This window comes from Mugil cephalus, chromosome 19, assembly GCF_022458985.1.
Source record: "Mugil cephalus isolate CIBA_MC_2020 chromosome 19, CIBA_Mcephalus_1.1, whole genome shotgun sequence".
In the NCBI taxonomy this organism is placed as follows: Eukaryota; Metazoa; Chordata; class Actinopteri; order Mugiliformes; family Mugilidae; genus Mugil; species Mugil cephalus.
Genome location: NC_061788.1, coordinates 299,499 through 327,166, shown reverse-complemented (window position 1 = coordinate 327,166; position 27,668 = coordinate 299,499). Strand labels below are relative to the sequence as shown.

Genomic DNA, 27,668 nt, shown 5'->3' with positions numbered 1-27,668 from the left:
TCAGATTCAGTTTGTAATAAATCAGAGATGTTGATTCCACTGGGATGATTTCATTTTACACAACTATTGAAGTATTGAACTGACGTGTTCCTAATAACTCTTCTTCTTTGTTAAATATAAGCTAAGTCTTTTTCTACAGGTGATAAATTAGTGAATTAATGAAACAGAATCCGTTGATTATTTTGCAGAATGAAAAAGGTTGTGTTAGAATAATCTGGACTGGGAGGAAAAGTAAAACGTCGTCAGAAAAAGAAATACTCAAGTAAAGAACAGATACCTGAAAAATGTACACGAGCACAGTAACAGAGTATTTGTTCTTCCCCCTCTGGTAAAAAGTTCCCTGTGGTTCTTTAGTTAAAACAAACTAACTCTTCTCCTCGGACGAAAATAAAGCAACAATAACGACATCAGGTCAGAAATCATGAGGCAGCAGCAGCTTTTATTTGACTTCATGACACTTGAGGCACCAACAGGAAACATTCAGTTCATGCAGGTTCTGTCTCCAGTTAATCCGCACACGTTGTACAGACATGAAGAAGAACCATGGACATTTAAAGGCCGACGTGAAGCGAACAGACTCTCACTGAAAATCACTGGAAGCTTCTGGAAGCACAACAACTTAAAGGACCCAACAAACACGGAGCGAACGTTTAAACCCGGGAGGAGCCACTGAATCATCTGGTGTCTGCACAGACAGGAACATGACAGGCTGTCAAAGCCTCGCCACTTTAATAGGCTTTTATTGTGAAAAGCCTGCAGCAGCCTAATGAGAACACAGAGCTGCCGTCAACCAGTCATTATTCATGCAGATGTCACTTCAGACATGTAAAAGTAATTAAGCCTTTAATGAGCCTTTAATTAGACCAGAGTAACGGGCACATCCTCATTCTGCCCAGAGAGGCCACTGCACCAAATAAAGACCTTTAAAGACACTTTTAGAGCCACATGGAACAACATTTAACTCTTTTTCACCGTCATGCAAATCAAAGAAAACCAGTACGGACGTAAACTCTAGTTATATGTGAAGGAGATGAAGGTACTGACGTCATTTCTGTTGAGTTAAACCAGAACCTGAAAAATCAATCACATTTTTCCTTTTAAAAATTCTTTCTCTGCACAATTTCTTCAACCAGGCGTCAAATTCTGTTTTTACCTCCAGGATGTTACACAAATATTAATTATTATAATGTTTGGGTTTGACGTCACCAAACCTGGAGACACTCCTGTCCTCCATGGACAGTTTGGGGGTTTTGGACTTTGCTCAAGGAGCCGTGGACATGGAGGCGGAGTCCACCACGTTTTTTAAATATATATATAATAAACATGAACCAAATAAAGGTTATGGTTAATATCTACTATCTCTGTTTATCTATTATAAAATACTTCAGAAATGTGTGATTTCAAGGGCCAGAAACTGAAAATATAGTTTATTAAAGTGTCTTAAATGACACTTTCAGAGCATATTTTACTATTTGTTGTTGTTGTTTTTGGACATAATTGGATTTTTTCTCTTCAAAAATCCATCAACATTTGCAACACAACAGTGAATGAAACATGTAGGAGGCACTGACTGTCCCAAATAAACCTCTTTACTTCTGTCTGTCTGGTCCTAAACGCTGGTTCATGTCTCTCATCGCTCTCGTCTGTAAATTAAAGGCATGAGACACTAATGAAAGGATCATCACCATCATCGCCACCATGACCAGATTCCTCTGAGGTCAAGCCGTCGCTGCCTCTCTGTCCTCGGTGGAAGCGGGGGAAGGTTTGTCGTCAAGGCCACATGAAGATCACGAGTGTCACAACACTACACTTGGATGTTTGCGGAGGCGTCGCCGGGAGGAATGGAGGCGTTAGTGTTTGGCTTCTCGGGGGTAGAACTCGGCCAGGGTGCTCTGAGGGATCCTCTTCAGCATCTCTTTGGGGAAGATCCTCATGAGCTGCCAGCCGATGTCCAGCGTCTCAAACACGCTCCGGTTCTCGTAGGCGCCTGAACGCAACACACAGGTCAAAAAAAAAAAAAGAAGATTTATTTAAATTCCTTTTCAGAAGCAGAGTTTATTTCCATCTTTTTGTTCTTTCAGAAGCTTTTTGAAGAGCATCTGTTATTGTCTTCAGCTTAACGTCAAGTGAGTTCATTATGAGGAATAATTAACCTCTGAGACCCTGCGTCCTCATATGGGGACGTTAGGTTTTAGGTTTGTTTCAGCTTATTCTGCTTCATTTAAACTTTTATCGTCATAACGAGACACTAGTCGGTGTAAAAACATGATCGTGTAACAAAAGTGCAAAAATGTACAAAACCTCATCATATTTTACAGTTGAAGCTTGTTAATGTTAATGTGAAACACAAATGTAACAAATTCTTTCAACAATAACGAGCTACAACTTCACTAATTATCAAGTACTCGTTTGAGGACGTTGGGAATTCATTACTTGTAATTCTGTCTTTGCTCAGTTCAGATGGAGAATAAAGAGACACATCAGGATAAAAAGAAACCGAAGCTTCATATAAACGACTACTGGTCATAAATATAAAAGTTAAAGAGGACTGTTTGTCTTTAAAGTCATTTAAAGAGGAAAGAGGAAATTGTATATTGTATATTATATATTATATATTATATACATCCTAAATACATCGTATTGAAGACGCAGCCAAATTAAGTGAACGCTGATGATGAACATGTTGGAGTCATTCATGGAAAAACACGACGCACTCGACAACAAACGCAGCTACTGATGCTGTTTGAGTTCTTCTTCTAGTTTTGATGTGAATGTTCATGCTTTGGTGTCTGAATACTGAAATAAACTCAGTTTAAGATTAAAGTGTCCCCAGTGAGACGTCTGTCTGGGACATTTTAGCCTTTTATCAGTATCATGTTTTTAAAAAAAATGTTTTAAAAAGAAATTAAAACTAAAATTACAGTTGAAATATGTTTGATCCGAGCTTGGATTGAGACGTTTTGGCTCATGTACCTGAGCCTGGTGTGTTGCTATTGTGTTTAAATTCTTTACTGTCTATGGACTTACATTGTTTCAGGGCTTGGTTCGAATTTAAGTAGAAATATGTATTGTTTTTCATAATTTAGTGAATTGTTGTCTTGATGTTTCTGGACCCACATTTATAAGCTGTGTTTACAGCTTTTTATACGAAATCATCCTCATGTGAATTATGAAATTGTATTTGTATTTTAAATGATTTGTAAAATAAAAATAAATGAAATGAAACAGTCTATTTACGACATTACCAAAATAAACTGAACGCTGCTCATGAACATGTTGCAGCTCATTCATGGTCTTTGTCTCTTTTTAAAGACAAGACTCTGAAGTTTCTGTCACTACAGTCAGAATCTGTCTAAGTGGTTTAGTTCTGGAGGAATCAAAGATGGAACATAGTTAAAAAATAACAAGTTGTTGTGTCGGTTGAATCTTATAATGACTTTTATCAATGAAACCAGAAGAAAATGACTTATTGCATCATGCAGCATTTACTCAAACACACCTTGTGTCCAGAGCTCTGATTGGTTCATGAAGCTGTATTAAAATGTATTTAAATACTAAATAAAACCAATGCTGGGCCCAACTGCACCTTGGGAGATGAAGTTTTTCTCGAACTTGGTGAGGAACTCCAGGTAGAGCAGGTCGTCTGCAGTCAGAGCCTCCTCGCCCACCACGGCCTTCATGGCCTGGACGTCCTTCCCTATGGCATAGCACGCATACTGCACACAAACACACAAACAAACACACAAACACACATGTTATCAGAGTGGTGCGTTCAATGCCAGCAGGAAGAAGCAGGTTTGGACTCACCAGCTGGTTGGACACGTCAGAGTGGTCTCTGCGGGTCATTCCCTCCCCGATGGCGGACTTCATGAGACGGGAGAGAGACGGCAGCACGTTGATGGGAGGATAGATCTGACCAGAGGACGGAGAGAGGACGGGATGAGGGGACAAAGAGGACGGGTGTGTCCAGAAATACAGAATATTCAGAGGATGCAGCTGAGACACTGACCAGCCACTAGAGGGCGCAACAGAGAAACAACCTGGACATGTTTCGGTGATGATGTGAGACGCAACAAGTCCCACATCAGGAGCAACAGGTCCCAAGTCAAGATCAAGATCAACCCCACGTCAACATTTACAAGTCAAAACCTTCAGGTTGACCTGAGTCAAGTCCCAAGATAAGACCAACGGGTCCCGAGTCCGGAGACAGCAAATCTCAAATGAGGTCCAAAGAGTCAAGACTTTCAAAATCTGCAGTCGTCAAGTCAAATACAACAAGTCCCAAGATAAAAGAAACAAGTCACAAGTCAAATCTCAAAACAGAAGCAACAGGTCCCAAGTCAAGACTAGTCTCCATGTGAGTACTAACAAGTCCAAGGCAAAGACCCAAGTCAAGACTAACCAGTCTAAACTCAAGAGAGACAGGTTCAAAGATAAGAGCAACAAGTCCAGAGTCCAGAGGACGAGCAAATCCCAAGTGAGGTCCAAAGAGTCAAGACTTTCATGTCTGCACTAACAAATCAAGATCTTCTGTCCCAAGTCACGTCGCAAGATACGAGCAACAAGTTAAAAGTCAAGTCCCATGTCAGGAGCAACAGGTTCGAGCAGGTTCCAAGTCAGTATTAACAAGTCCAACGCAAAGCCCCAAGTCTAGACTAACTAGTCCCAAGACAAAATGAGTCTCACTTCAGCAAGTGTCAGGTCAGGAGTAACTAGTCCTAGATGAGGCCCTAAGTTCGGCCCAACAAGACCCAAGTCCAGTCATTACCTGTGGACATCAGGTCTCAAGTCAGGACTATCAAATCTCAAACGAGGCCCAAAGTTAATCCCAAATGAACAGTTAAAACTTTCAGGTCTGCAGACATCAAGGCCCAAGTTTCAAGTCTGGATCAACAAGTCCTCATCAGATACCAAGTCAAGTCAAGTCAGCTGGAGTAGAATCCCAAACCAAGACCAACAGGTTCCAAGTCAATCTAACAATCGAAAGTTCATCCTCACGAGTCTGAAGAAAGGACCAACAAGTCCCACATTAAGATGAATCTCAAGTCCGGTCTCTCATGTGTTGAGTCCCAAGTCAGTTCCTCTTCAAGTCACACCGCAACCAGTGCTGACTGGTAACGTGTCTTTGCGTCTTCGTGTCTTTGTTACCTGTCTGTTGTGCAGTTGTCTGTCCACGTAGATCTGTCCCTCTGTGATGTAGCCAGTCAGGTCAGGGATGGGATGAGTGATGTCTGAGAGACACAAGAGCAGACAGGGATGCTAACAGGGATGCTAACAAGGATGCTAACAGGGATGCTAACAGGGATGCTAACAGTGATGCTTAAGCTTCTTAAGTTTCAAGGGCATATTGAAGACAAAGAAACCCAACAAAGGGATCTAAATGTGCTGCTTTGAGACATTTGTATGTTGTGTTATTTGTGGGAACGTGGGCCCGATGCTAAAAGCTTTAAATAACTTCATTTAACCAAAGGTCTCCAGTTCCCACTTAAGGCAGAATGAAAGCAAACCAGCGCCCTTAGCATGAGGTGTTACCGTCGTTGGGCATGGTGAGGATGGGGATCTGTGTGATGGAGCCGTTGCGTCCTTCCACCCTGCCGGCCCTCTCGTAGATGGTGGCCAGGTCCGTGTACATGTATCCGGGGAATCCTCTGCGTCCCGGCACCTCCTCCCGGGCTGCAGACACCTGAGCGAGGGGCGAGCAGATGTTAAATCCAGTTTTTCCTGCAGGTTTATTTCAGAATGAATGCGACGGGAAAGCAGCGGACCTCTCGGAGCGCCTCGGCGTAGGAGCTCATGTCGGTGAGGATGACCAGGACGTGCTTCTCACACTGGTAGGCCAGGTACTCGGCCGCAGTCAGAGCCAAACGAGGCGTGATGATTCGCTCGATGCTAAAATAAAGACGACAGCGGAGTCTCATTACAACCTTCTCAGGTAAAAATCTGAAAAAATATCCATGCACATGAAAGTAGGAAATGGAGACAGAACATTTAGTAAGAAACTTCTCTCTATGTGGGACAAATCTGTCCAAAACTAGCTAAAGAGCGCTCGATAGTATCTGAGTAAACAACCAGAAGGTTCTCAGCTGTTCAGGTCATGGTATAAATTATAGAAAATGTATAAAAACATCTGTGAGTTATATTCTAACTCCGACATCCTAACATTTAATAGAAGTTCTCATTATTATCATTTTTACTATATTTAAGTCCTTTGTTAGGACGCATTCTCCGAGCTTCAAGGGTTTAAATGATGCTTTCAAGAAAACTAGGAAATTTCAAACTTCTTTTATTTGTTTAGTTTAAAAATTATTTTTACCAACACCTGATAATAAATAACGTTTAGTTCCTGAAAACTCTTTTCTCTACAGGATCTGGGCCCTAACATCCACAGATCATCGCTATAGTTCCTACGTGGGGTCGTTGGCCAGGTTGAGGAACAAACACACGTTGTCCATGGATCCGTTCTCCTCAAAGTCCGACTTAAAGAACCGGGCTGTCTCCATGTTGACCTGGGAACAGAGAACACAGGAGAACGTGAGGATTCGGGAGGAGACGTAGGAGCTGGTTTCTCTCCTGACTCCTGCTCTCACCCCCATGGCTGCGAACACGATGGCGAAGTTGTCCTCGCTGAAGTCCATCACGTCTTTGGACTTCTTCACCAAACCGGCCTGACGACAGATCTGAGCGGCGATCTGAGCACGGAGCAGGAAACACGACGAGGGGTTAATTAGTGATGTTAATTAGTGATGTTAATTAGTGATTAATTAATGACATCATCATTCATTAGTTCTTCAATAACTTTAGAGACCTGGTTCCTCTGAGGATGGAAGAAGCTTCCTTCCTCCTTCTTCCCTTGCATCTTTCTGTTTCCTTCCTTCCTTCCTTCCTTCCTTCCTTCCTCTTCCCTCTCTTCCTTTCCTTCTTCATTCATTTTCTCCTTCCTTCCTTTCTTCCTTCCTTCCTTCCTTCCTTCCTTCCTCTTCCCTCTCTTCCTTTCCTCCCTCCTTCCTTCCTTCCTTCCTTCCTTCCTTCCTTCCTCTTCCCTCTCTTCCTTTCCTTCTTCATTCCTTTTCTCCTTCCTTCCTTCCTCTTCCCTCTCTTCCTTCCTTCCTTCCTTCCTTCCTTCCTTCCTTCCTTCCTTCCTTCCTCTTCCCTCTCTTCCTTTCCTTCTTCATTCCTTTTCTCCTTCCTTCCTTCCTTCCTTCCTTCCTTCCTTCCTTCCTCTTCCCTCCCTTCCTTCCTTCCTTCCTTCCTTCCTTCCTTCCTTCCTTCCTTCCTTCCTTCCTTCCTTCCTCCCTCTTCCCTCTCTTCCTTTCCTTCTTCATTCCTTTTCTCCTTCCCTCCTTCCTTATCTTCCTTCCTTCCTTCCTTCCTCTTCCCTCTCTTCTTTCCTCCTTCCTTCCTTCCTTCCTTCCTTCCTTGTGTCCCTGGTTCTGGTCCAGTGGTAGGTAGAGATCCATCAGAGGCAGCAGCTGATACATTATCCTCCTGACCACATGGTGGCGCTGCAGCTGACTGACACACAGGGTAACCATGGATACCTCGTTGTGGGGCAGCCCTGCAGCAGAGAAGATGGGAATCTTCTGTCCCCTGGCGATGCTGTTCATGCCGTCGATGGCGGATATTCCCGTCTGGATCATCTCCTCCGGGTAGATACGACACTGAGGGTTAATGGGCTGCCCTGAGGAAACACACAAACACACAAACACACAAACACACAAACATCATGACTCCGTCTCCACAGAAACTGACTCACTGGTTAAACACAAACACACAAACTGACCCATGATGTCCAGGAAGTCCTCAGCCAGGACGGCTGGTCCTCTGTCGATGGGTTTCCCAGATCCGTTAAACACACGACCTGCAACCGACAACACATTTAACAACAGGCAACGCAACACAACTTCAACTCCAGGATGAACGAGAGACAGAAGAATAACAGGGAAGAGACAAAGAGACATGAAATACATTTAGAAACAGATGAGTTTAGGTGAGAACAGATTTGCTTTTTCATTTTGAATTTTAAAATTAAACGAGATAAGTTGAGATGAGGTGAGATAACGTTAGACTGAAATGATCTGCTCGTCCCTGTGTCCTACCCAGCATGTCCTCAGAGACAGGAGTCCTCAGGATGTCTCCTGTGAACTCGCAGCTCGTCTTCTTGGCGTCGATGCCTGCAGTTCCCTCAAACACCTGCAGGGGGCAGAGTGGGGCTGGATTAACGAGTCCTGCAGCACGTTTAAAGACCATTAAAGCGTCTCCTGTCCAACCCTCTGTCTCTGTGGGACGTCCTGCTCCACCAGGGGAACGGTAGCGGAGCATCGAGACAAACGGACGGACGCACTTTACTTTAACTCAGACTTTAATGATTCACCAGGGAAATAACTTGGAAGAAACACACGTAAAAAGCAAGATGAAATAAAATAAGCTTAAAAGAAAATATAAAATAGGACAGTAATTAACTAACATGGAGTTAACTGTTAGAGAAAGATGAACGTTCTGTGGTTTATTTGTTCAGTCTGTACAGATCCAAAGAGAAACTTAATTATTGTGACGTGACGTAACGTGTTGTGTTGTGTTGTGTGTGATGTTGTGTGATGTGATGTGTCGTGATGTTGTGTGATGTGATGTGTCGTGATGTTGTGTGATGTGATGTGTCGTGATGTGGTGTGATGTGATGTGTTGTGACGTGACGTGACGTGTTGTGATGTTGTGTTGTGTTGTGTTGTGTTGTGTTGTGTTGTGTTGTGTTGTGATGTGATGTGATGTGTCGTGATGTGACGTGACGTGACGTGACGTGTTGCATTGTGTTGTGTTGCATTGTGTTGTGATGTGTTGTGTTGTGATGTTGTGTTGTGTTGTGTTGTGATGTGATGTGTCGTGATGTGGTGTGATGTGATGTGTTGTGTTGTGATGTGTCGTGATGTGACGTGACGTGACGTGTTGCATTGTGTTGTGATGTGTTGTGTTGTGTTGTGTTGTTGTGTGATGTGATGTTGTGTGATGTGTTGTGTTGTGATGTGTTGTGATGTGACCTGATGTGATGTGTTGTGTTGTGTTGTGTTGTGTTGTGTTGTGTTGTGATGTGTCGTGACGTGACGTGACGTGTTGCATTGTGTTGTGATGTGTTGTGTTGTGTTGTTGTGTGATGTGTTGTGTTGTGATGTTGTGTGTTGTGTTGTGTTGTGTTGTGTTGTGTTGTGATGTGTTGTGATGTGATGTGATGTGACATGTTGTGATGTGTTGTGTTGTGTTGTGTTGTGATGTGATGTGACGTGTTGTGATGTGTTGCATTGTGTTGTGATGTGTTGTGTTGTGTTGTGTTGTGTTGTTGTGTGATGTGATGTTGTGTGATGTGTTGTGTTGTGATGTGATGTGATGTGATGTGACCTGATGTGTTGTGTTGTGTTGTGTTGTGTTGTGTTGTGTTGTGTTGTGATGTGATGTGTTGTTGTGTGTTGTGTTGTGTTGTGTTGTGTTGTGTTGTGTTGTGTTGTGTTGTGTTGTGTTGTGCGCGGTCCGGAGCGGACGCACTGACCTGGACCACGGCCTTGGAGCCGCTGACCTCCAGGACTTGGCCGCTCCTCCTGGTGCCATCGGGCAGCGTGAGGTGGACGATCTCAGCGTATCTGGGAAACTGTCCAAGTCAAACAAACGTCAGCGTGGACGCGTCCAGAGGAGGAACTCCCCCCCCACCCAACTTCACTCAGTCCTAGTTTCATCCTCTATGGTACCAGAGGTCTGACTAGCTGCACCGATCATTAAACTACATTACCCAGAGTTCACCAGCTGCCACTTTTTTACAGGACAGCACAAAAAATACAAGTTAAATAAAAATATATATTCAAGGTAAAGACAAACTGGGGACAGAATCTGTGCGGTAAATCCTCCTCCTCCTCCTAGACCAGGTAGTTTCTAGCCGAGTGATTCTCACCTTGACCTGGTCCAGAATCACCAGAGGTCCGTTGACTCCAGACACAGTTTTATAAGCTGAGGACAGAGAAGAAGAGACAGAGACAATGGAGACGTCAGGACATCTGACACGTTACTATTAAAACCTCCTGGTGGATGAGGAGGAGGAGGAGGAGGAGGAGGTGGTAACCATGGTAACATCTACTAATCATCATCAGGTTGAGGGACAGAAACATGGAGGAAGAAAACTGAAGATGAACCAAAGATGGAATCAATGAGGACGGAGACAATGGAGACATGAGGAGGAGGAGGAGGAGACATGAGGAGGAGACATGAGGAGGAGACACTACTAATAATTCTCCTTTTTATTCTTCCCTGTTTCCTCTTCTCCTCCTCCTACTTCCTCCCCTCCATTCCTTCTTTCCTTTCCCTCTCTCTTTTCTGCTCCTCCTCCTCCTTCTCCTCCTCTTCCTCCTCCACTGTTTTTTATCCCGTCTCCACGGTAACGGCCCTTCTCTCTCTCTCTCTCTCTTCTCTGCTCCTCCTCCTCCTCATCCTCCACTGTTTTTTTATCCCGTCTCCATGGTAACGGCCCATCTCTCTCTCTCTCTTCAGTCATTGTGAACATTCAGGATTTAACGGAGTAAAGTAAAAACTAAACAAAGACAAACGGTTCATTTCTTGGAAGGTCAAAGGTCAGAGAGCAGCCCAGTGATTCTCTCTGATCAATCAATCAATCAATCAATCAATCAATCAATCAATCAATCAATCAATCAATCAATCATCGGTCTGGACCCGAAGTCAAACATCTAGCGTTTTATTTCTGCTTTATTCTAATAAAAAATAAAACTGGACGGAGGTGAAGCAGTGATTTAATCATGTGGAGGATGGATGGATGGATGGATGGATGGACGGATGATGGACGGATGATGGATGGACGGATGATGGACGGATCCAGATGAGACTCACTGAGGCGGGGCTGAGAGATGTAGTCCCGGCTCACGGCCATCGCGTGCTCCCGTGAAGCGGCGGAGGAGGTCGGAGGGGGGGCCGCGGGTCTGGAGCCGCTGACGGCCGAGGAGAGTTCACTCATGGCCCCGTTCACCATCCCCCGCAGCGCCTTCATCGCCATGTTCCCTGTCCGTGGGTTCCACCAGGTTTCCACCAGGTTTCCACCTGCAGCGGCAGCGGAGTCGTGACAGCCGCGGCGCATGCGCACTGAGCAGACGCTGCATCAAGTATGGAGGCGCAATGGTGGCAAAAATAAAGAAATAAATAAATAAGCAAGGATAGATTTAATAAATAAGGATAGGAATGAAAATAAAGCAGGGAAGCACGACATTTAAACAAAGAACAATGTATAATTTATTGTACATTGTTCTTTATATTGTATTTTTTGTACATTTTTCTTCCTCGTCGTTTTTCCTTTTTTTTTTACTTTTATTTTACTAGATTTTACTTTTTTATTTTATTTTACTAGATTTTACTTTTTTATTTTCTTTTACTAGATTTTATAGTATCTTTCTTTTTACTCATGGTTCTTATGAGTGTTTCCCAAAATAAAATTAAATAAGCAAACAAATAAATAAATAATTGCAATTATGTTACAATTTAAAAGTAGAAATAAAATAAAATCTGTCAAAATAAAAAATAAATTTGCTCCAAAAAACACAAAAAATAAAAATTAAACAAACTTACAAAAATAGAAGCCTAATGAACAAAGGTCACTTTTGGTGTGAAAATAAAAAAATATTTTTAAGTTTTTAGTAGAAATAATTTTACTATAAATGTTAAATATCTAATGTTATTAAACAGTGAATTAGATAAAAAGATGGAAAGTTAGTCATGATAGAAAGTGATTAATTAAAAACACAAAAAAACACAACGAAGCTAAAATCTAGTCATGATTTTTGAAAAAATTTCTGCCACAAAAATATAGAAGATTTAAAATTTTATTCATAAGAAAAAACATTCCTGTAAGTAGAAAAAGAAGTTATGAATAAAAACTTATACATTTCTGCAAAAAAAGAAAAGAAACAAGAAAAATAAAACCAATTCAACCTCGAGTTTTATAGAATAGAATTCCTTAAACTTCCTAAACCTTTTTTCAAAAAAACATAAAAAAACATTAAACAGAAATTAAAACCTGGATGAACTGAAATAATTAATTTATTTCTAAATATCTTGTGGGTTTTTAATAAGAGACATTTAGAAACAAATTTACATTTAAGATTCAGAAAATAATTAAAACCCAGCGGGAAGTCAGTGAAGGATCCCGCCCCATTCATCCATTCATCCATTCATTCATTCATCCATTCATTCATTCATCACAGTTTTCAGTGAATTAATTCTGACTTTTAGTTTTGAATAATAAACTTTTTGAACCTTTTAATGTTTTAGTCGAGACGTAAAATGTGACGTTTTCTATTAATTAATTCATTAACTATGATTAATTAATATTAGAGGATTTGTTCCTGTTACATAAATATTAAATATCACAGAGATAAAAACAGATCAAATGAACCAGAAGATAAAACTCGAAGGCTGACGTGAGTTTGTATCTGGACCCGTCCTGGTTCTGGTTCTGGGTTTCACAGGTTTTATAAAATAAAAAGATAAAATAACGAAGTTGAACCTGAGGATCCGGACGAGAAAAAACCACCTTCACCTGGTTTAATTTTACACCGTGAAAACGAGACGGACACAGACCCACCAGGACAGAGAAGGTCTGGTCCTGGTCCTGGTCCTGGTCCTGAAGTCTGGTCCTGGTCCTAAAGTCTGGTCCTGGTCCTGGTCTGGTCCTGGTCCAGAAGTCTGGTCCTGGTCCTGGTCCTGGTCTTGTTGAACTAGTAGCGGTTGAATCCGTTGTCCCTGTTGTCCCTGTTGTCTCTGTTGTCTCGGTTGAATCCGTTGTCTCTGTTGTCCCTGTTGTCCCTGTTGTCTCTGTTGTCTCTGTTGTCCCTGTTGTCCCAGTTGTCGTGTGGATGTCTTTCCTGTCTCGTGTCGGGGGGGCTCCACTCGTCCCCCGGTCCGTCCCACCCGGAGGACTGGGAGGTCCAGCGGGCGGAGTAGCGGGGGAGGAACTGGGGGGGACCTCTTCTTCTGTCTCTGGACCGGTTGTCCTCTGAGTGGGGGGGTCGGGGTCTCCCCCAGGAGCGGCTGTGGGGGGGCGGGTTCCGTCGGTACGGGTGGAAGGACGGGGGGGGAGGGAAGGGAGGAGTAGGGAGGAGGCCGTTGTCAGGCTGGAGGTGAGGGGAGGGGAGTAAATAAGGAGAACGGGAGAACAGAGGGGAGGGAGTAACGGGAGGAGGAGGGAGGAGGCCGAGTCTGGAGACACAAACAAATTATTTACAAATATTTATTATTATTAATATTATTTTACAATTCACTCATATTCGTATTTAATAAAATAAAAATATGATTAATAAATACTTCTACTACTAATAATATTATTATTATTAATCACATTAATGAATTAATGTATTTATCAGATTCATTATTTATTAATATTCTACCAGATGCTTTATTACATTTTTATTAATATCTCACGTCTTTCTTCAAACATTCGCTGTATTTTCAGGATTAGTGTCGAGTTATTGATTATTATTATTATTAGTAGTAGTAGCAGTTTTAGTATTATTATTATTATAATTATTGTTATTATTGTTATATTATTATATTTTATATTATATTATTTATTAGTATTTTGTACCCGTGGTTCCAGGGCTGCGCCTCCTCTTGCCCGTTGGAGTCCTCTGATACTCGGATACTCGGTCGCTCCTGTGCGCCTCCTCTCTTCGGCTCCTGCTCCGACTCCTCCATCCCGTCGTTACTGGGGGAGAGAAACGGCAAAGACGACGGTCAGCGAACGCATCGTGGTGAGTTCAACTCCCTCTGAAGACCAGGACCTCACCTCCTCCTGGGGCCTCGCTGCAGGTCCTCCAAGTAGTTCTGTCTCTCCATGGAGTGTCCCCGGGACGAGTTAAACACTGAGGAGGAGGAGGAGGAGGAGGAGGAGACAGTGATTAACAGGAGGAGAAGGAGGAGGAGGAGGAGACGGTGATTAACAGGAGGAGAAGGAGGAGGAGGAGGAGACGGTGATTAACAGGAGGAGAAGGAGGAGGAGGAGGAGACGGTGATTAACAGGAGGAGAAGGAGGAGGAGGAGGAGACGGTGATTAACAGGAGGAGAAGGAGGAAGAGGAAGAGGAGGAGGAGGAGAGGTTTAAGAGGAGGAGGAGGAGGAGACGGTGTTAACAGGAGGAAGAGGAGGAGGAGACAGTGATTAACAGGAGGAGGAGGAGGAAGAGGAGGAGGAAGAGGAAGAGGAAGAGGAAGAGGAGGAGGAGGAGGAGGAGACGGTGATTAACAGGAGGAGGAGGAGGAGGAGGAAGAAGAGGAGGAGACGGTGATTAACAGGAGGAGGAGGAGGAGGAGGAGACGGTGATTAACAGGAGGAGGAGGAGGTTTAAGAGGAGGACTCACGCTCCAGAGCCTTGTCCGGGTCCATCCCGTCCACATCGATCAGGTACCTGCAGGTCAGACACAGGTGATACACATAAGCCCCGCCCACACATCATTAAATCCCACTGGCCCCTCCCATTAGATGTTAAACTCCGCCCACATATACCTGCAGATGAGGTAACCAGTACGGTTCAGACCATGAGTGCAGTGAACTCCAATCAGCTTGTCTGAGGAGGAGACGAAATAAAGTTAATATTATATTAAACGTTGTCTCTGAGCCTCTTCTTTCCTCCCTGAGGACGTCCCCACGTCTCCTCCGAGGACATGAACTCACCGTTGTCCTTGTTGTCTCTGAGGAAGCGGCGGACGGCTCGTTTGAAGCTCAGGATGGTGGCGTCGCTGGGAACCTCACGACCGGCCGTGAAGATCTTGATGCAGAGCAGAGACTCAGGGACGTCCTGGAAATACGAAAAAATAAATACATAAAAACAAATACAGAAAAATAAATACAGAAAATAAATATATACAAATAAACACAGAAAAATAAAAATATACAAATAAATACAGAAAAAAAATATACAAATAAATACAGAAAAATAAATATATAAAAATAAAGACAGAAAAATAAATATATACAAATAAATACAGAAAAATAAATATATACAAATAAACACAGAAAAAAATATTAAAATAAATACATAAAAATAAATATATACAAATAAACACAGAAAAAATATAAAAACAAATACAGAAAAAATATAAAAAATAAATATATAAAAAATTAAGACAGAAAAATAAATATATACAAATAAACACAGAAAAATAAATATATAAAAATAAATACAGAAAAATAAATATATACAAATAAATAAAGAAAAAATATAAAAATAAATATATAAAAACAAATACAGAAAAATATATAACAATAAATGTATAAAAATAAACACAGAACAAATATATAAAAATAAATATATAAAAATAAAGACAGAAAAAAAATAAAACATAAATACATAAATATAAATGCATAGAGGAACATTATTAACCAGGTCCTACATGTCTCAGGGTTGGTCCCTGTAGATTCCTAAAGTCAGTACTAAACTCATAGTTTTTTTCTCGTAGTTCGTGTCTCGTGTTTTATTTCTCGTAGTTTGTGTCTCGTGGTTTGTGTCTTGTGGTTTGTGGCTTGTGTCGTGTGTTTTACCTGTGGCTGGTAGTAGCGGGTGGTGAAGGTCAGATCTATGATCAGACCCAGCTCCTGGTTCTGGTCCTTCATGGCGTCCATCAGCTCCCAGGGACCGAACACGTCTGAACTCTGCAGCTGTTGATTCAGCGACTGAACGACACAACGACAGAAACCAGGTCAGCAGAGAACGGACCTGAAGGTTTGAGCCTCGGCTGCATCGCTTCATCCACACCTGTTTCAGAGGAACCTTGAAGGCGATGAACCGAGTCCCATCGAGTCTTTTCCCGACGGACGAGTAGTCCAGCCACCTGAGGGACACAAGGAGTCGGTCATTTATCTGAAGGTCTGAGACTAGAGGACAGGACCAACACTTTACAGGTTCATCAGGGACAGAGGACACACTCGTCCCACCCACAACCTGTTCAGAGTCCGGTCAGTAATAATCAGTTCATGTCACCAGACATCGTCCAGATCAGAATTAAAATAAAAAAAAAAAACAACATGTTTGTTGGACTCTGCCCCCACACACACACACACACACACACACACACACACACACACACACACACACACTAACAGATCTCTGTGCAGACTGAGAGTCGTGGGTAAAACTTGGCAAAATATCAGAAAAGTGTTTGTTTTTATCTCCGCTCACCCAGGAACTGACTTGACTGAAGACCTTGAACCTATAAGTAACATTATTATCAGTGTCCATCAGGTCGACACACCTGTACCTGATGAAGAGGCCACGATTTACAAGTTGTTTATAAACAGAGAGCGAGCAGCTAAAGCTAACAGGTAGCATCCGCAGCTAGCTCACCGGTCCGGTATCCCGTTCCTCGTAGTGTTCCTCACAGTGTTCCTCGACATTTTCTTCTGTTCTTCTTAGTTTTTTATATCTGAAAACCCGTGAAGTTTGACCACGTGTCCAAACAGAAACAGTCCGACGTCCGTATTTTTATACACGAACACACGCTTCTGACTTCATAAAAACGTCCCAACGCAGGAGAAAACTCTCTGAAACACTTTAAAAGCAGATCGATTATTTTCCTTCCTCCGTCTCATTCTCATTTAGTTTCATTTTCCCCGAAATAGAAACACATCCGACCGGTTCCGGAGCGAACGAGCTCTGAGCTGGAACTCAACAGCGGCTCGAGTCGCACACTTATGACGTAGGACAACAACCACAGCTGACTCGTGACCGCCCCCTGGCGGCCGAAGGCGACACAACGCCAACAATAACACTCACATTCAGAAAACTTTACTCAGCCTTAAAGGAAACAGCTGCTGTTGCTCCCATAAAGTAACGGTTGGGAGGTGACAGAGTCAAATATAAACAGAAGAAATATAACTTAATATATAAAATATAAAGAATAAATGGTCTTGCTTTTATATAGCGCTTTAAAGGTTCTCAAAGCTCTTTTACAGTCAGACACATCCACCCATTCACTCACACAAGCTCACACACATTCACACAGCAGTGCCAGTTGCACTGGGAGCGACCGGTTTCAAAGAATCAGTTGGTTGGTTGGATAATTTCCTTCTGTTCAATAACTCATATTTATGCTGATATTGTATCTACATATTTCTTTATATATTTATTGCACTGTAGATGCTGTAATAACTTCCCGCTGTGCAATTCCTCCCATATTCAGTGTTATTATAGAGCAACACCCAGGAACACACGTTCATTTACACTGGTACGTATTTTTTTATATTTGTTACATTGATTCTTGTTGCCTACGTTGCTTTTTGTTCTGAACACTTTGGGATCAATAAAGTGGTCACAACAACAATGCGTGTGTGTGTGTAACTGGAATCACAGAGTTACCTGTGTTGTGTGTGGAAGGGTGTGGGGGGGGGGGTAATACACCAACACACAAGACTCGTGTCCACAGTTTAAAGTTTAATGAAGCGTCTCGGTGAAAGTATGAGCAGCAGACATTTCTTTTTGCTCTTCTTTTAAGTGATAACACACTGATCCTGATCAAGCTGCACGTTTAGATACATAGGCATGAAAAAAGCATGAAAAAAGGAGGAAGAGCACAAACAAATAATAAGAAGAAACACACAGTATGATGACAAGGCCTCAGCACGATGCCCCGTGACCGACCATAAAAATGAAACTACAATAGTTCAAAGAGTCCAGCTCCACCTTCACAAACATCACTAATAATGCATTGGTTTTATAAAGCGTTTAATCATCAGAGACATTCAAAGCCCTTTACGACTGATTGCATTATTATTCATCCAGTCACACAGTCACACCCTGAGGCTGCTGTTAACTCAGCTTAATGTCATGTGAACTTAGAGGTAAACAACTTGATTTTTAATTTATTATTTATACTTTGACTTGTACAACATGAAAATGATTTATTTAATTTCTATTTCCATGATTTGATTAAAAATCAACACATTTAATTCAATTTTAAGCAATAAAGGAACAGTATTTATTTTTCCATGTTTCTGGTTCTTTTTGCGTTTCTTTTATTCTGTATTATTATTATTATTATTATCATTATTATTATTTGTAAACATACAGAAACACATTTATTTATTTACATTTATTTATTTATTTACATTTATTTTAAATGTATTATCATTGTTATTCTTATGTATTCATTTGATTTATCCATCATGATTAACTGACTATGAATAAAGAAATGCATTTATTTTATTTTATGACTATTGTGAATATCTCAGTTTACTTCTCTGGTTTTATAGTTTTTTTCCACTTGAAGCAGAATAAACAATAATATTATGAGCTCAGATCTGTTCAGACTGGAAGAAGTCTGACTAGTTTCAGCTTTACCTGCTGACCTGAAGTGAATCAGACCTGGAGCAAACACACCTGAGGGAAGCGACGTGGAAGAAGACGAGGGGACAGGTTTACTGGAAGAGAAAAGAACAGGGTTGTGTAAGAGCTGAGAACATGTGAACCAACATCCTGCAGGGGAAGCTCCATAAAAGGTGTGAGTGGAGGCGTGATGTCAGGTTTACGACTGAGAGCAGAGTTTAAAACGAACCGGAGCCACAGAGTTCACCTCTGGACCGAGGAGCTATGAGTGTGTTTGGAGGCCTGAAGGACGGCGGGGGGGTCGGTAACAGGGCCGTGCTGGTGTCCGTGGCTCAGTACGAACCCGGGGTGGAGCTCGGTTGGAGGCCTGGAGCCAAGAGGGACACGAGGAGGCTCCACCGCACCCTCAGCAAACTGGGCTTCAAGGTGGAGCTGCACATGGACCTGAGAGCAGACGAGATCCAGCAGCTGCTACGGAAAGGTACAAAAAAAAAAGATTCTTTACAGATAAATAATTCATCTGGAGTTTTATTAAACTCACAACAAGAACCAACTAAAAGAACCCTGGAGAACCCAATAAAACTCAGATTAGACTGAGACCCAGGACTAAGTTTTATTAATATGAAACTAGAACAACAGTTAACTCTGTTATTTGTTCTACACTTTTATATTCTTGTTATCTTATGTATTTTATTCTACGTCTTCGTGCTCGTTCTATTGTTAATGTTCTCATATGTCACCATGTTTTTATTTTTATCCGTTTATTTTATGCTCGTATTTATTGAAACTGATCTTTTATTTATTTAGGACCAGAATTATTTCATTTATTCATTTATTTATAAAGTTGTTAAGACGACTCTGTGACGTCATAAATAATCAGTTAATAAAAACTCATCTAGTCCTGTTGTCTAGTTTTTGTGTATCAGTGATATTATGTAACACAACACGTCCTCCTATAACAGACCTGTAATAACGTACAAGTAACGACTCATGAACTAGATTTGATTTTATCTTCACTGATAAATCAGATAATAAGAGTCTGTGAACTGGGTCCAGATTAGAGCCTTAGTGTCCGGCTTCAGGGCCGCGGGCCGTGGGTTTGACACCTGCGTAGGAGCTGTAATTATCTGGAGGAACTGATGACATGTGTTGTGTTGTGTTGTGTTGTGTTGTGTATGAGAGGAAATAATTCATATTTGTTCACACTTACTATCAAACTGTCACAAACACAACTACAGTCACGCACACGTACTATCAGACTCTCACATGCTGCTGTGGATGGAACAACTTGGTAGTGGATGTATGAGAGAATGACGTGCGATGTGTACGAATATAGCAGCATGTGTGAGAGAGTTTGACTGAAACGGGAGTCAACTTGAATCTTCAGTTTCTGATTCATTGGCTCATCGCGGGTGTTTGAGCTGGACATAGACATTAATACATTATTAGACATTAATACATTAATAGACATTAAAACGCATTAATGTCTATTAATGTATTAATGTCTATGGGGCCATGTGCGACACTCAGGCGGTAACATCCGGGTCTGAGCGATGAGGCCCATGCGGAAGTGCAAAAAGCTGCAGTTCATGGAGTGGCCGCTAGAGGCTGGTTGCAGAGGGGAGCAGATCCCCATAGACCCTCAAGTTAAAAAGCCCAAGTTTACAGCATCATTAAACATGTTCACAGCCTGGTGCAAAAAACGGGTTTGGTCTCAATGGTCTATGTCAATATTCATGACGACTGTACGAGGAGTGATTTTTTTTTCTAACTCAGTCGTTTAATTTTTATTAACGTGTAAAATTCTGCATAATTAAGGAGAGGCTAGCAGCTAGCCTAGCCTAGTCCTTTCGGACAACCTTTCGGCTGAGTTTGAGGTTTTGGTCCATTTTGGATCATTTTAAATAAAAACAATAGTTCCTCCCACGAGACGACCCGATAAGTGAATCTGGAGAAATATTTTTATGGTCGGTGTCGGTGCCCATTATAGCCAGTCCCGTAGCGGAATCTAATTAGCCAGCTAATGAATTAGCCTTAGGCTAGCCTTCCGGTTAGGCTCCGGTCTGTTAGCCAGGCTAACGGGAGGCTAACAATCAAACTACCACCCAAGTCAGAACCTAAATAGTAATCAATACTACTTTTAAATAAAGTATGACAGTTTGGGAAATATTTATCCGCCGTGTGAAGTAGGACAGACTTGGTTTTCTATTCAACGTCACCGATCATCGCTCGATAATAACATTATGTGTCCGCCTGACTAGCATTAGCCACTTCGCCCACTTTCCAGCCGATGAAAGCTAACAACACAAAATAAACTCTGATTACATGGAGGTTTGTTTTACCGCTGGTGGTTTGTTTTCACCCAAATGGGGGCGCGGCCTTTCCAGTGACGTCAGGTTACGCGCTTCCATCCAACGGGTGACGTCACGATGGGTTTGTTTTGTCCATACAGTCAATGGCGATACTGGGAATTCTGGTGTCGATACGATACCAAGTCAATACTGGGCTAGTATCGCCGAAACCGATACATTTCTTTAAACGTCATGATCACTGAATAATTTCGTATTTTTGCCTTTAATTAGTTGATTATGATAAAATACAGGACAAATATTTATGCAAATAAACCATTTTTTCTTAACTAATTATAGTATGAAATAATTTAACAGTACAAAATTTAAATAATTCCTCATTAACTACATATAAGTGTTTTAGCTAAACGGCCTCTCATGGCTGTGTGTTGTGTGTTGTGTTGTGTGTTGTGCAGAGAGCCGGTGTCCCGTCAAGGACAGCTTCCTGTGCGTGTTGTCGTCCCACGGAGACGAGGGTTGTGTGTTCGGGGCCGATGGGAAACGAGTCCAACTGTCACACGTCTTCAGATACTTTGACAACGAGGTCATGGAGAAAAAAACCAAAATGTTCTTCATCCAGGTCAGAGGAGAAGTGTGTGTCTGTGTGTGTGTGTGTGTGTGTCTGTGTGTGTGTGTGTGTGTGTGTGTGTGTAGTGATTATGTGTGTAGTGTAGTGTGATGTATGCTGCATCGTGTGTTGTCTGCTGTGTCAGTTGTGGTTGTGTGATCTGACGGGTGATGTTTGTTTTGTGTCTGACCGTGTGTGGTTGTGTGTGTGGTTGTGTGTCTGACCGTGTGTGGTTGTGTGTCTGTGTGTGGTTGTGTGTCTGACCGTGTGTGTGTGTGTGTGTCTGACTGTGTGGTTGTGTGTCTGACTGTGTTGAGGTGGGTGTGTCTGAGCTGTGGTGAGAGCTGACTGATGATGGTGTGAGTTGATTCTGCAGACATACCTGAACGAAAGTATCGTCTCGACTCTGAGTATCATCTGATTCCGCGTGATTCGGCCTGATGTACGCAACAGACAGTCGAAAGAACTAACAACCAGAACCACAACAACCAGAACCTCAGAATCAGAACTAGAACTTCAGGATCCTCTGTGTGACCACTGATCTGCTAAAGAACCTCAGCTGTAGAGAGGCGGGTTCCTCGGTTCTAACTCCGTCCTCCATGTTGTTCTCAGGCTACGGTGCCTTCATGAACCCTCAGGGTTCCGTGTTCCTCCAGACGCTGTGCTCTCTGCTGGAGGAGGAGGAGCATCGGAACCTGGAGCTGACCCGCCTGATGACCCGGCTGTCCCACCGCGTGGCCTTCCACTTCCAGGCGCGAGGGCGCCACCTGCAGGGGAAGAAGGAGATGCCGTGTTTCCTGATGAGACTCACCAGAGACGTTTTCCCCTTCGCTGAGGCCGGGGCGGCGGCCGGCATCTCGGCCACGGCGCTGGTCCAACCCGAGGCCGTCAGAAAACGGACCCGTTCCATCAGTTAGACCTGGAACCAGGAACCAGGAACCAGGAACCTTTTGTGTTTTTATTTATTCTGTCTGTTACACGACGAATTATCTTTATCTGAAACGAGAAAATATTATTTTACTTTTTGCTTCGGACAGAGAAATTTTTACACCGCTCAGTGGATTCAACTTTAATGTTATGTGGTTGTGTTTGTTTGTTGTTTGTGTGATAATATAGTTTTCACTGGTCTTCTGCCCCCTGGTGGATTGTTTCATGCTCTACAGTCGATAGCTTTTAGCAGCCGCTTCCAAAATGGCCGCCTCCACGGACGCTGAACTAAACTAAATATTAACGTGATCTAGTTTAGTTTAGTTTGTGTGAAAAATGCAAAATAATAATAAATAATAATAAACAAATGGACCATGACATGAATTAAAGAATGAATAAATAATCATAAAGGATTTTATTCACCTTTCTATGATTCGTTCGTTTTTCTAGTTTTAGATTTATTTTTTTGTGTTTAAAGTAAAGGTCTAAATGAGACGAAAACATGTGGAGATAAAAGCTATAAAGTTATAAATCAAAGGTCCTATGATCAAAATGTTCTGGATTAAATCGCTCATCGTTTCATTTTCTCTTTATATTTCACAGATGTTGGTCTTTGTTTGTCTGTGTTGTATTTAGGTTTTAACAGGAACCGTCAGGTGGAAGAACTTTGTCCGTCTGGTTTTATCTGAAGTGACATGTGACCAGCTGATATGAGCCCGTTCTTTACTCTGTACCTGAGTCACAGGTGGAACTAGATTCATTTCTAGATTAGAACGTCCTGTTCACTTCAGTCCTGCAGAGTCTGAGTTTGTCTGGGAAACTAAACGATTGTTGTGACAGACGCAGACACACGTGAGACGTGACTTGATCCAGTCATCGTGTTTTCATGCAGTAATTACAGTTCTCTGCACGACAGCAGCGTCACACGTCCTCCCTCGTCTCTTTTTATTACCTCGAGCTTCAGAGCTCCTCATGTCTGTCACGCCTCCTCAATGAACTCAGAGATAAGATAATAAATAAAATAATAAGTCAACTTTGAACTGGAATAAATAATGTGAACACGGGGATTTAATTTAATTCACTAATGTGTCACCAAAACACAAAACTAGAAACGATGACATCAACGTCCTCAAACTTAATTAAGTTAATTATTCAAACTAGAAAAGTTAATGAACATAAATAAAGTGTATTGACGCTCCGCTGCCACTAGGGGGCAGTATACTGTGTCTCCTAATGAGGACAATGGGTCTAAATGAAGCAGAATAAGAAGCTGCAGCATTAAAGCAGGAGGTCTGAGCTGGAGTCAAAGCTGTCGCCTGAATCATCATCACACGGATGTTTGAGCTGTTTGAGCTGAACATTAATGATCAGCTTCTCTTTAATCAGGAGTTACTCATTAGTGGATCTGTTATCTGCTTCTTAACAATGATTTCTTTCATTTTTACTTTTGGTTTGCAGATGAAAGTCTGTAAAGTCCAGAGTTCATCGTCTCCGTCTTATTCTATTTCTACACATTCATGTAATAAACGAGATAAGATGAAATAAACTTTATTGACTTTCACCTGTGACGAGCTCATAAACCCGTTTAAAGGACAAACGTTATAAAAGTAAATGTTTCATAATAACCTGTAAATGTCACAGAGCTTCACTAGTTAATAATGAAATGATGTCACCAACATTTATTAGTTTGATCGTTGAACACAAACAAAAAGGACGATATGTGTCGATATTTAATCTAAAAGAAGCAGGAGGTTCATGTCTGAAATGAAACATCCTGAGAAGATAAAAAGTTCTTCATCGACTCGTCTGAACCAAACGAGACGAAACTCAAACACATGAACTAAAGCTGCTCCTGTTTAGGATGAAATGACCGTCACCACAAACACATTCATTAATTTACTCATTAAATTAGACAAAGATAAAGCTTCTTCAAAAATATCAGGTTAATATTTTCTTTTCTTTTTTACATAAATCTTTTAATCCACCTCAGAATTAATCACAAACACAGACAGTTTGATTATTTTGTGATTTTAACCCTTTACATGCCAGCGTTTGATTATTATTATTATTATTATTATTATTATTAGAGGCTCAGACGTGTCAATGATCAGTAGCGACACTGATTTAAACATGGAGCATTGTGGGATTTCAGTTTGAAATATCATAATTTATAATATGAACCATCAATTATAATATTACTATATATTATGAAATATAAATAAAAAAATACACACAAAAAATCTATGGTGAAAAGAGACTTTTGTTCTTATCAAGGTTAAAGATTTTAAAGATCTAATCAGCACAAAAAGATGTAATTCAGTTTGTTCAGAACTTCCTCCTTCGTCATTGTCCATCTTCTCTTTTACGACTTTTTGTTTTTAAAAATGATTGTGTTTAATTTTTTCCATCTCATTTACTAAGCGCATGTAACGTCATTCTGTGTGTTTTTAATAATGTTTGAGGAATAAACTCGGACTCAGACCTGGAGAAGAACCAGGAAACAGCAGCAGGTGAGAACTCAGTGACTATTTATTAACACAGAAACTAGATTTACACTCGTTACTAGCAGGTGAAAAAAAAACGAAACCAAAGCACCAACAGAAACAGAAACAGTGCCACCGTTCATTTACAGTCCACCTTCAAAACCTTCAGGGAGAAGTGAGTTAGAAAAAATAATTAGAACAGTTCAGGCTGATGGGAGACGCAGTCAAATATTGACCAATTAGACTTTTCATACTAATATAAAAGGTGATAATACATCTATAAAAAAATAATAAAGGTCAAAAAGACAAAAGGCCTATTTACAGCTTTAAAAAAATAGAATCACTGGAGAGAGATTTCGTGTTTTTAATTATTATCAGGTCGCAGGAGCAGGAGGAGGAGGAGGAGCAGGAGGAGGAGGAGCAGGAGGAGGAGGAGGAGGAGGAGGAGGAGGAGGAGGAGCAGGAGGAGGAGGATAGTGAGCGAGACGAGGAGTAGGAGCTCAGGTGATAACAGAGGATCTAGTGATTAATAGCTCCAGAAACACTAAGGAGTCAGGAGCATAGGAGGAGGAGAGAAGAGCACGGAGGAAAGAGAGCAGGAGCAGGAGGAGGGAGGAGGAGGAGGAGGAGGAGCAAGGAGGAGGAGGAGGAGCAGAGGAGGAGGAGAGAGAGGAGAGGAGGAGGAGAGAGGAGGAGGAGGAGCAGGAGGAGGAGGAGGAGGAGCAGGAGGCAGGAGAGAAGGAGGAGGAGGAGGAGAAGGAGGAGGAAGAGGAGGAGAGGAGGAGCAGGAGCAGGAGCAGGAGGAGGAGCAGGAGAAGGAGGAGGAGGAGGAGGAGGAGGAGCAGCTCCTCACAGCTGATTGGTTCTGCGGAGTGCGAGTGGCTGTGACTGAGTTAAGGCACTGTGAGAGCTCGCTGCTGATTGGTGGGAGGAGTTAGGGGGCGGGACCAGGAAAGGTAGAGTGGGACGAGGAGGGAGAGGAGGGGGGGGGCTCCTGGAGACGGGTGAGGAGGGCGTGGTGGTGGTGGTGGTGGTGGTGGGGGGGTGGGAGGTCCGGTGGGGTTTGGTGGTGAGGGACAGCGGCTGCAGCTGCTCGGGGTAGGGGGAGGTCTGTCCATAGGGGGCGTGGTGGAGCTGGTGGTGCTCGGTGTGGGTGGAGGCCGGGGCGGCCGGCGACGCCAGCGCCGTGGTGGGCGTGGCCGGGGAGTCCAGGGAGGAGGCGGGGCTGGCCTGGGACAGGTGGGAGTGTGTCAGGTGGGAGACGGCCGGCGGCTGGGCCAGGTGAGGACGGGAGTGGGCGGCGGCCGGGGCCGGGGGCGGAGTCTCCTCGGGGCCGGACGGGACGCGAGGTCTCTTCAGCTGGGGGGGGAAATCGTCGGGGGCAACGGAGGCAGCGACTGGACGAGGGACAGAGACAGGAAACAGTTTTAAACATGGACAGGAAGCAAATTACATTCAGACACATTTACAGACACTTTGTCCATTCAGTGTTTCCTGGTTGGTGCATGTGGCAGATTTTTGTAACAAACCTGCTCTCAACACAAAGTTTGAAATATAAAATCAATTAATTCTAATAAATCAACTGAACAATAAAACTAAACTGATTAATATTCTTTCTCCTTTTTTCTGCATAAATCTCTTAAACCAGTTCAGGACGTCGCTCATTTTAACCCTTTAAATGTCAGTTTGATTAATTTAAAGGTGGATAAAATGGTTGTGAATTAAACTGAGGGTTAATAAAAGAGAGACTGAGGATGCTAATTAGCATTGTTGCTATAATGTGTCATATTCACGTCTGTATGTCCCTTAAAGTCCATTAATGTCCATTATGTCCCTATCAGATACAGATATAAATAAAGACAGTGAAAGTGTCCGGGTACCTTCCATGTGACCGTCAGTCTTTGCTCTCTTCCTCTTCTTCTTCTTGCCCTGTAGGAAACAAACATGTGAGTGTTTGTGCGTCGCGGCCCTTTGAGCCTCGCAGGCTTCCGTACTCACGTAGTTGTCTCTGGCCGACCAGCCGGGATAAAGCTCCGAGTGGAGCAGCCTCTCCTTACGGGCCAGGTCGTAGTATTTGGCCTGTTCCTCCTTGGACAGAGAATGCCACTGGACAAAGACACATTTAATAAATATATTTAATGAATCACATCAAACTAAATATTTTAGTTTATCTGCTGATAATTATTGATTATTAATAATTAACGACCACATGACTTTAAATACTTTAAATTAAATCAAATATGAATTAATAGATACATTATTATTTCATAAAAAAAGCAAAAAATAAGGACAATAATATGCAATTAATTAATTGAATAACGAATATTTAAATCACAATATTAATATGAAAATCATTTTTTTTCTCACAAATTTGAACCAATTTAAACAAAATAACTTTTTTGATCCTAAATGTTTCACACAAACATTATATGAATTTTATAATAATAATGACAAATAAGTCACTAATGATTATTATTCCATAATGACAATGTTTTCAGTTAAAGTTAGTTTAGAAAATTTAACTGTAAAAATATTAAGAAACAATAATAAATGAATCATTTTAATGATGTTACTAAATAAACATATTATTATTATTATTTATTTTCTAAAACTAACTTTAAAGTGAAACGTGGTCATTTCTTTTCGTGTGGTTTTTAAAGTGACTCCTTTTAAAGATGCACATAGAGTGAATGGCCAGGTGGGGGCGCTGCACTGATAGACGGAGTGGACGGGTTCGTACCCTCTGTCCCAGGATCTGGTTGATGGTGGCGCTCTCTTTGACTTTACACTGAGCCACCACACGGGGGCGCTCCTCCCTCATGTAGAGCATGAAGGCGTTCAGCGGCTTCTTGATGTGCGGCTTCCTCTCGTCCTCCTTCTCCTTCTGGACGTCAGACGCCGACTTCCTGTCAGAGGACGGAGACAGAGACGAAGAGTGAGGGACAGGAGGGAGGACGGGTCCAGGCGGCGGCGGAGGACAGAAACCAGGC

At 42.1% G+C, this 27,668-nt stretch overlaps 4 protein-coding genes across 4 annotated transcripts in view; 1 reads left to right on the top strand and 3 right to left on the bottom strand.

Annotated features, from left to right (window-relative positions):
• Positions 1–419: 419 nt before the first annotated feature.
• Positions 420–11,121, bottom strand: atp6v1b2 (ATPase H+ transporting V1 subunit B2). The gene is made up of 14 exons (XM_047570401.1): positions 10,879–11,121; positions 9,932–9,987; positions 9,536–9,634; positions 8,097–8,190; positions 7,781–7,858; positions 7,539–7,678; positions 6,588–6,689; positions 6,409–6,506; positions 5,766–5,889; positions 5,533–5,683; positions 5,149–5,231; positions 3,808–3,912; positions 3,587–3,716; positions 420–1,987 (listed from the first exon to the last, which is right to left on the bottom strand). Exons 1-14 carry the CDS (start codon positions 11,039–11,041, stop codon positions 1,851–1,853), a joined length of 1,560 nt encoding a protein of 519 aa, XP_047426357.1. The 5' UTR covers positions 11,042–11,121; the 3' UTR covers positions 420–1,850.
• A 726-nt stretch (positions 11,122–11,847) lies between these two features.
• On the bottom strand, positions 11,848–16,701 carry LOC124996706 (RNA/RNP complex-1-interacting phosphatase-like). Its single transcript, XM_047569980.1, has 9 exons — positions 16,376–16,701; positions 15,788–15,863; positions 15,574–15,705; positions 14,707–14,830; positions 14,539–14,599; positions 14,394–14,440; positions 13,823–13,898; positions 13,622–13,741; positions 11,848–13,236 (listed from the first exon to the last, which is right to left on the bottom strand). The coding sequence occupies exons 1-9, from the start codon at positions 16,423–16,425 to the stop codon at positions 12,756–12,758; spliced, it is 1,167 nt and encodes a 388-aa protein (XP_047425936.1). The 5' UTR covers positions 16,426–16,701; the 3' UTR covers positions 11,848–12,755.
• Positions 16,702–18,510: 1,809 nt separating this feature from the next.
• On the top strand, positions 18,511–22,329 carry casp17 (caspase 17, apoptosis-related cysteine peptidase). Its single transcript, XM_047570011.1, has 4 exons — positions 18,511–18,833; positions 21,117–21,292; positions 21,613–21,631; positions 21,836–22,329. The coding sequence occupies exons 1-4, from the start codon at positions 18,617–18,619 to the stop codon at positions 22,183–22,185; spliced, it is 762 nt and encodes a 253-aa protein (XP_047425967.1). The 5' UTR covers positions 18,511–18,616; the 3' UTR covers positions 22,186–22,329.
• Positions 22,330–25,401: 3,072 nt separating this feature from the next.
• Positions 25,402–27,668, bottom strand: part of LOC124996986 (transcription factor 7-like 1-B) — an 11,785-nt gene continuing 9,518 nt past the window's right edge. The window contains exons 7-10 of the mRNA XM_047570442.1: positions 27,419–27,584; positions 26,677–26,784; positions 26,559–26,607; positions 25,402–26,075 (exon numbers count right to left, since the gene is read on the bottom strand). Coding sequence (XP_047426398.1) covers positions 25,528–26,075; positions 26,559–26,607; positions 26,677–26,784; positions 27,419–27,584 — 871 coding nt within the window. The 3' untranslated portion in view covers positions 25,402–25,527. The remainder of the gene's footprint in view (positions 26,076–26,558; positions 26,608–26,676; positions 26,785–27,418; positions 27,585–27,668) is intronic.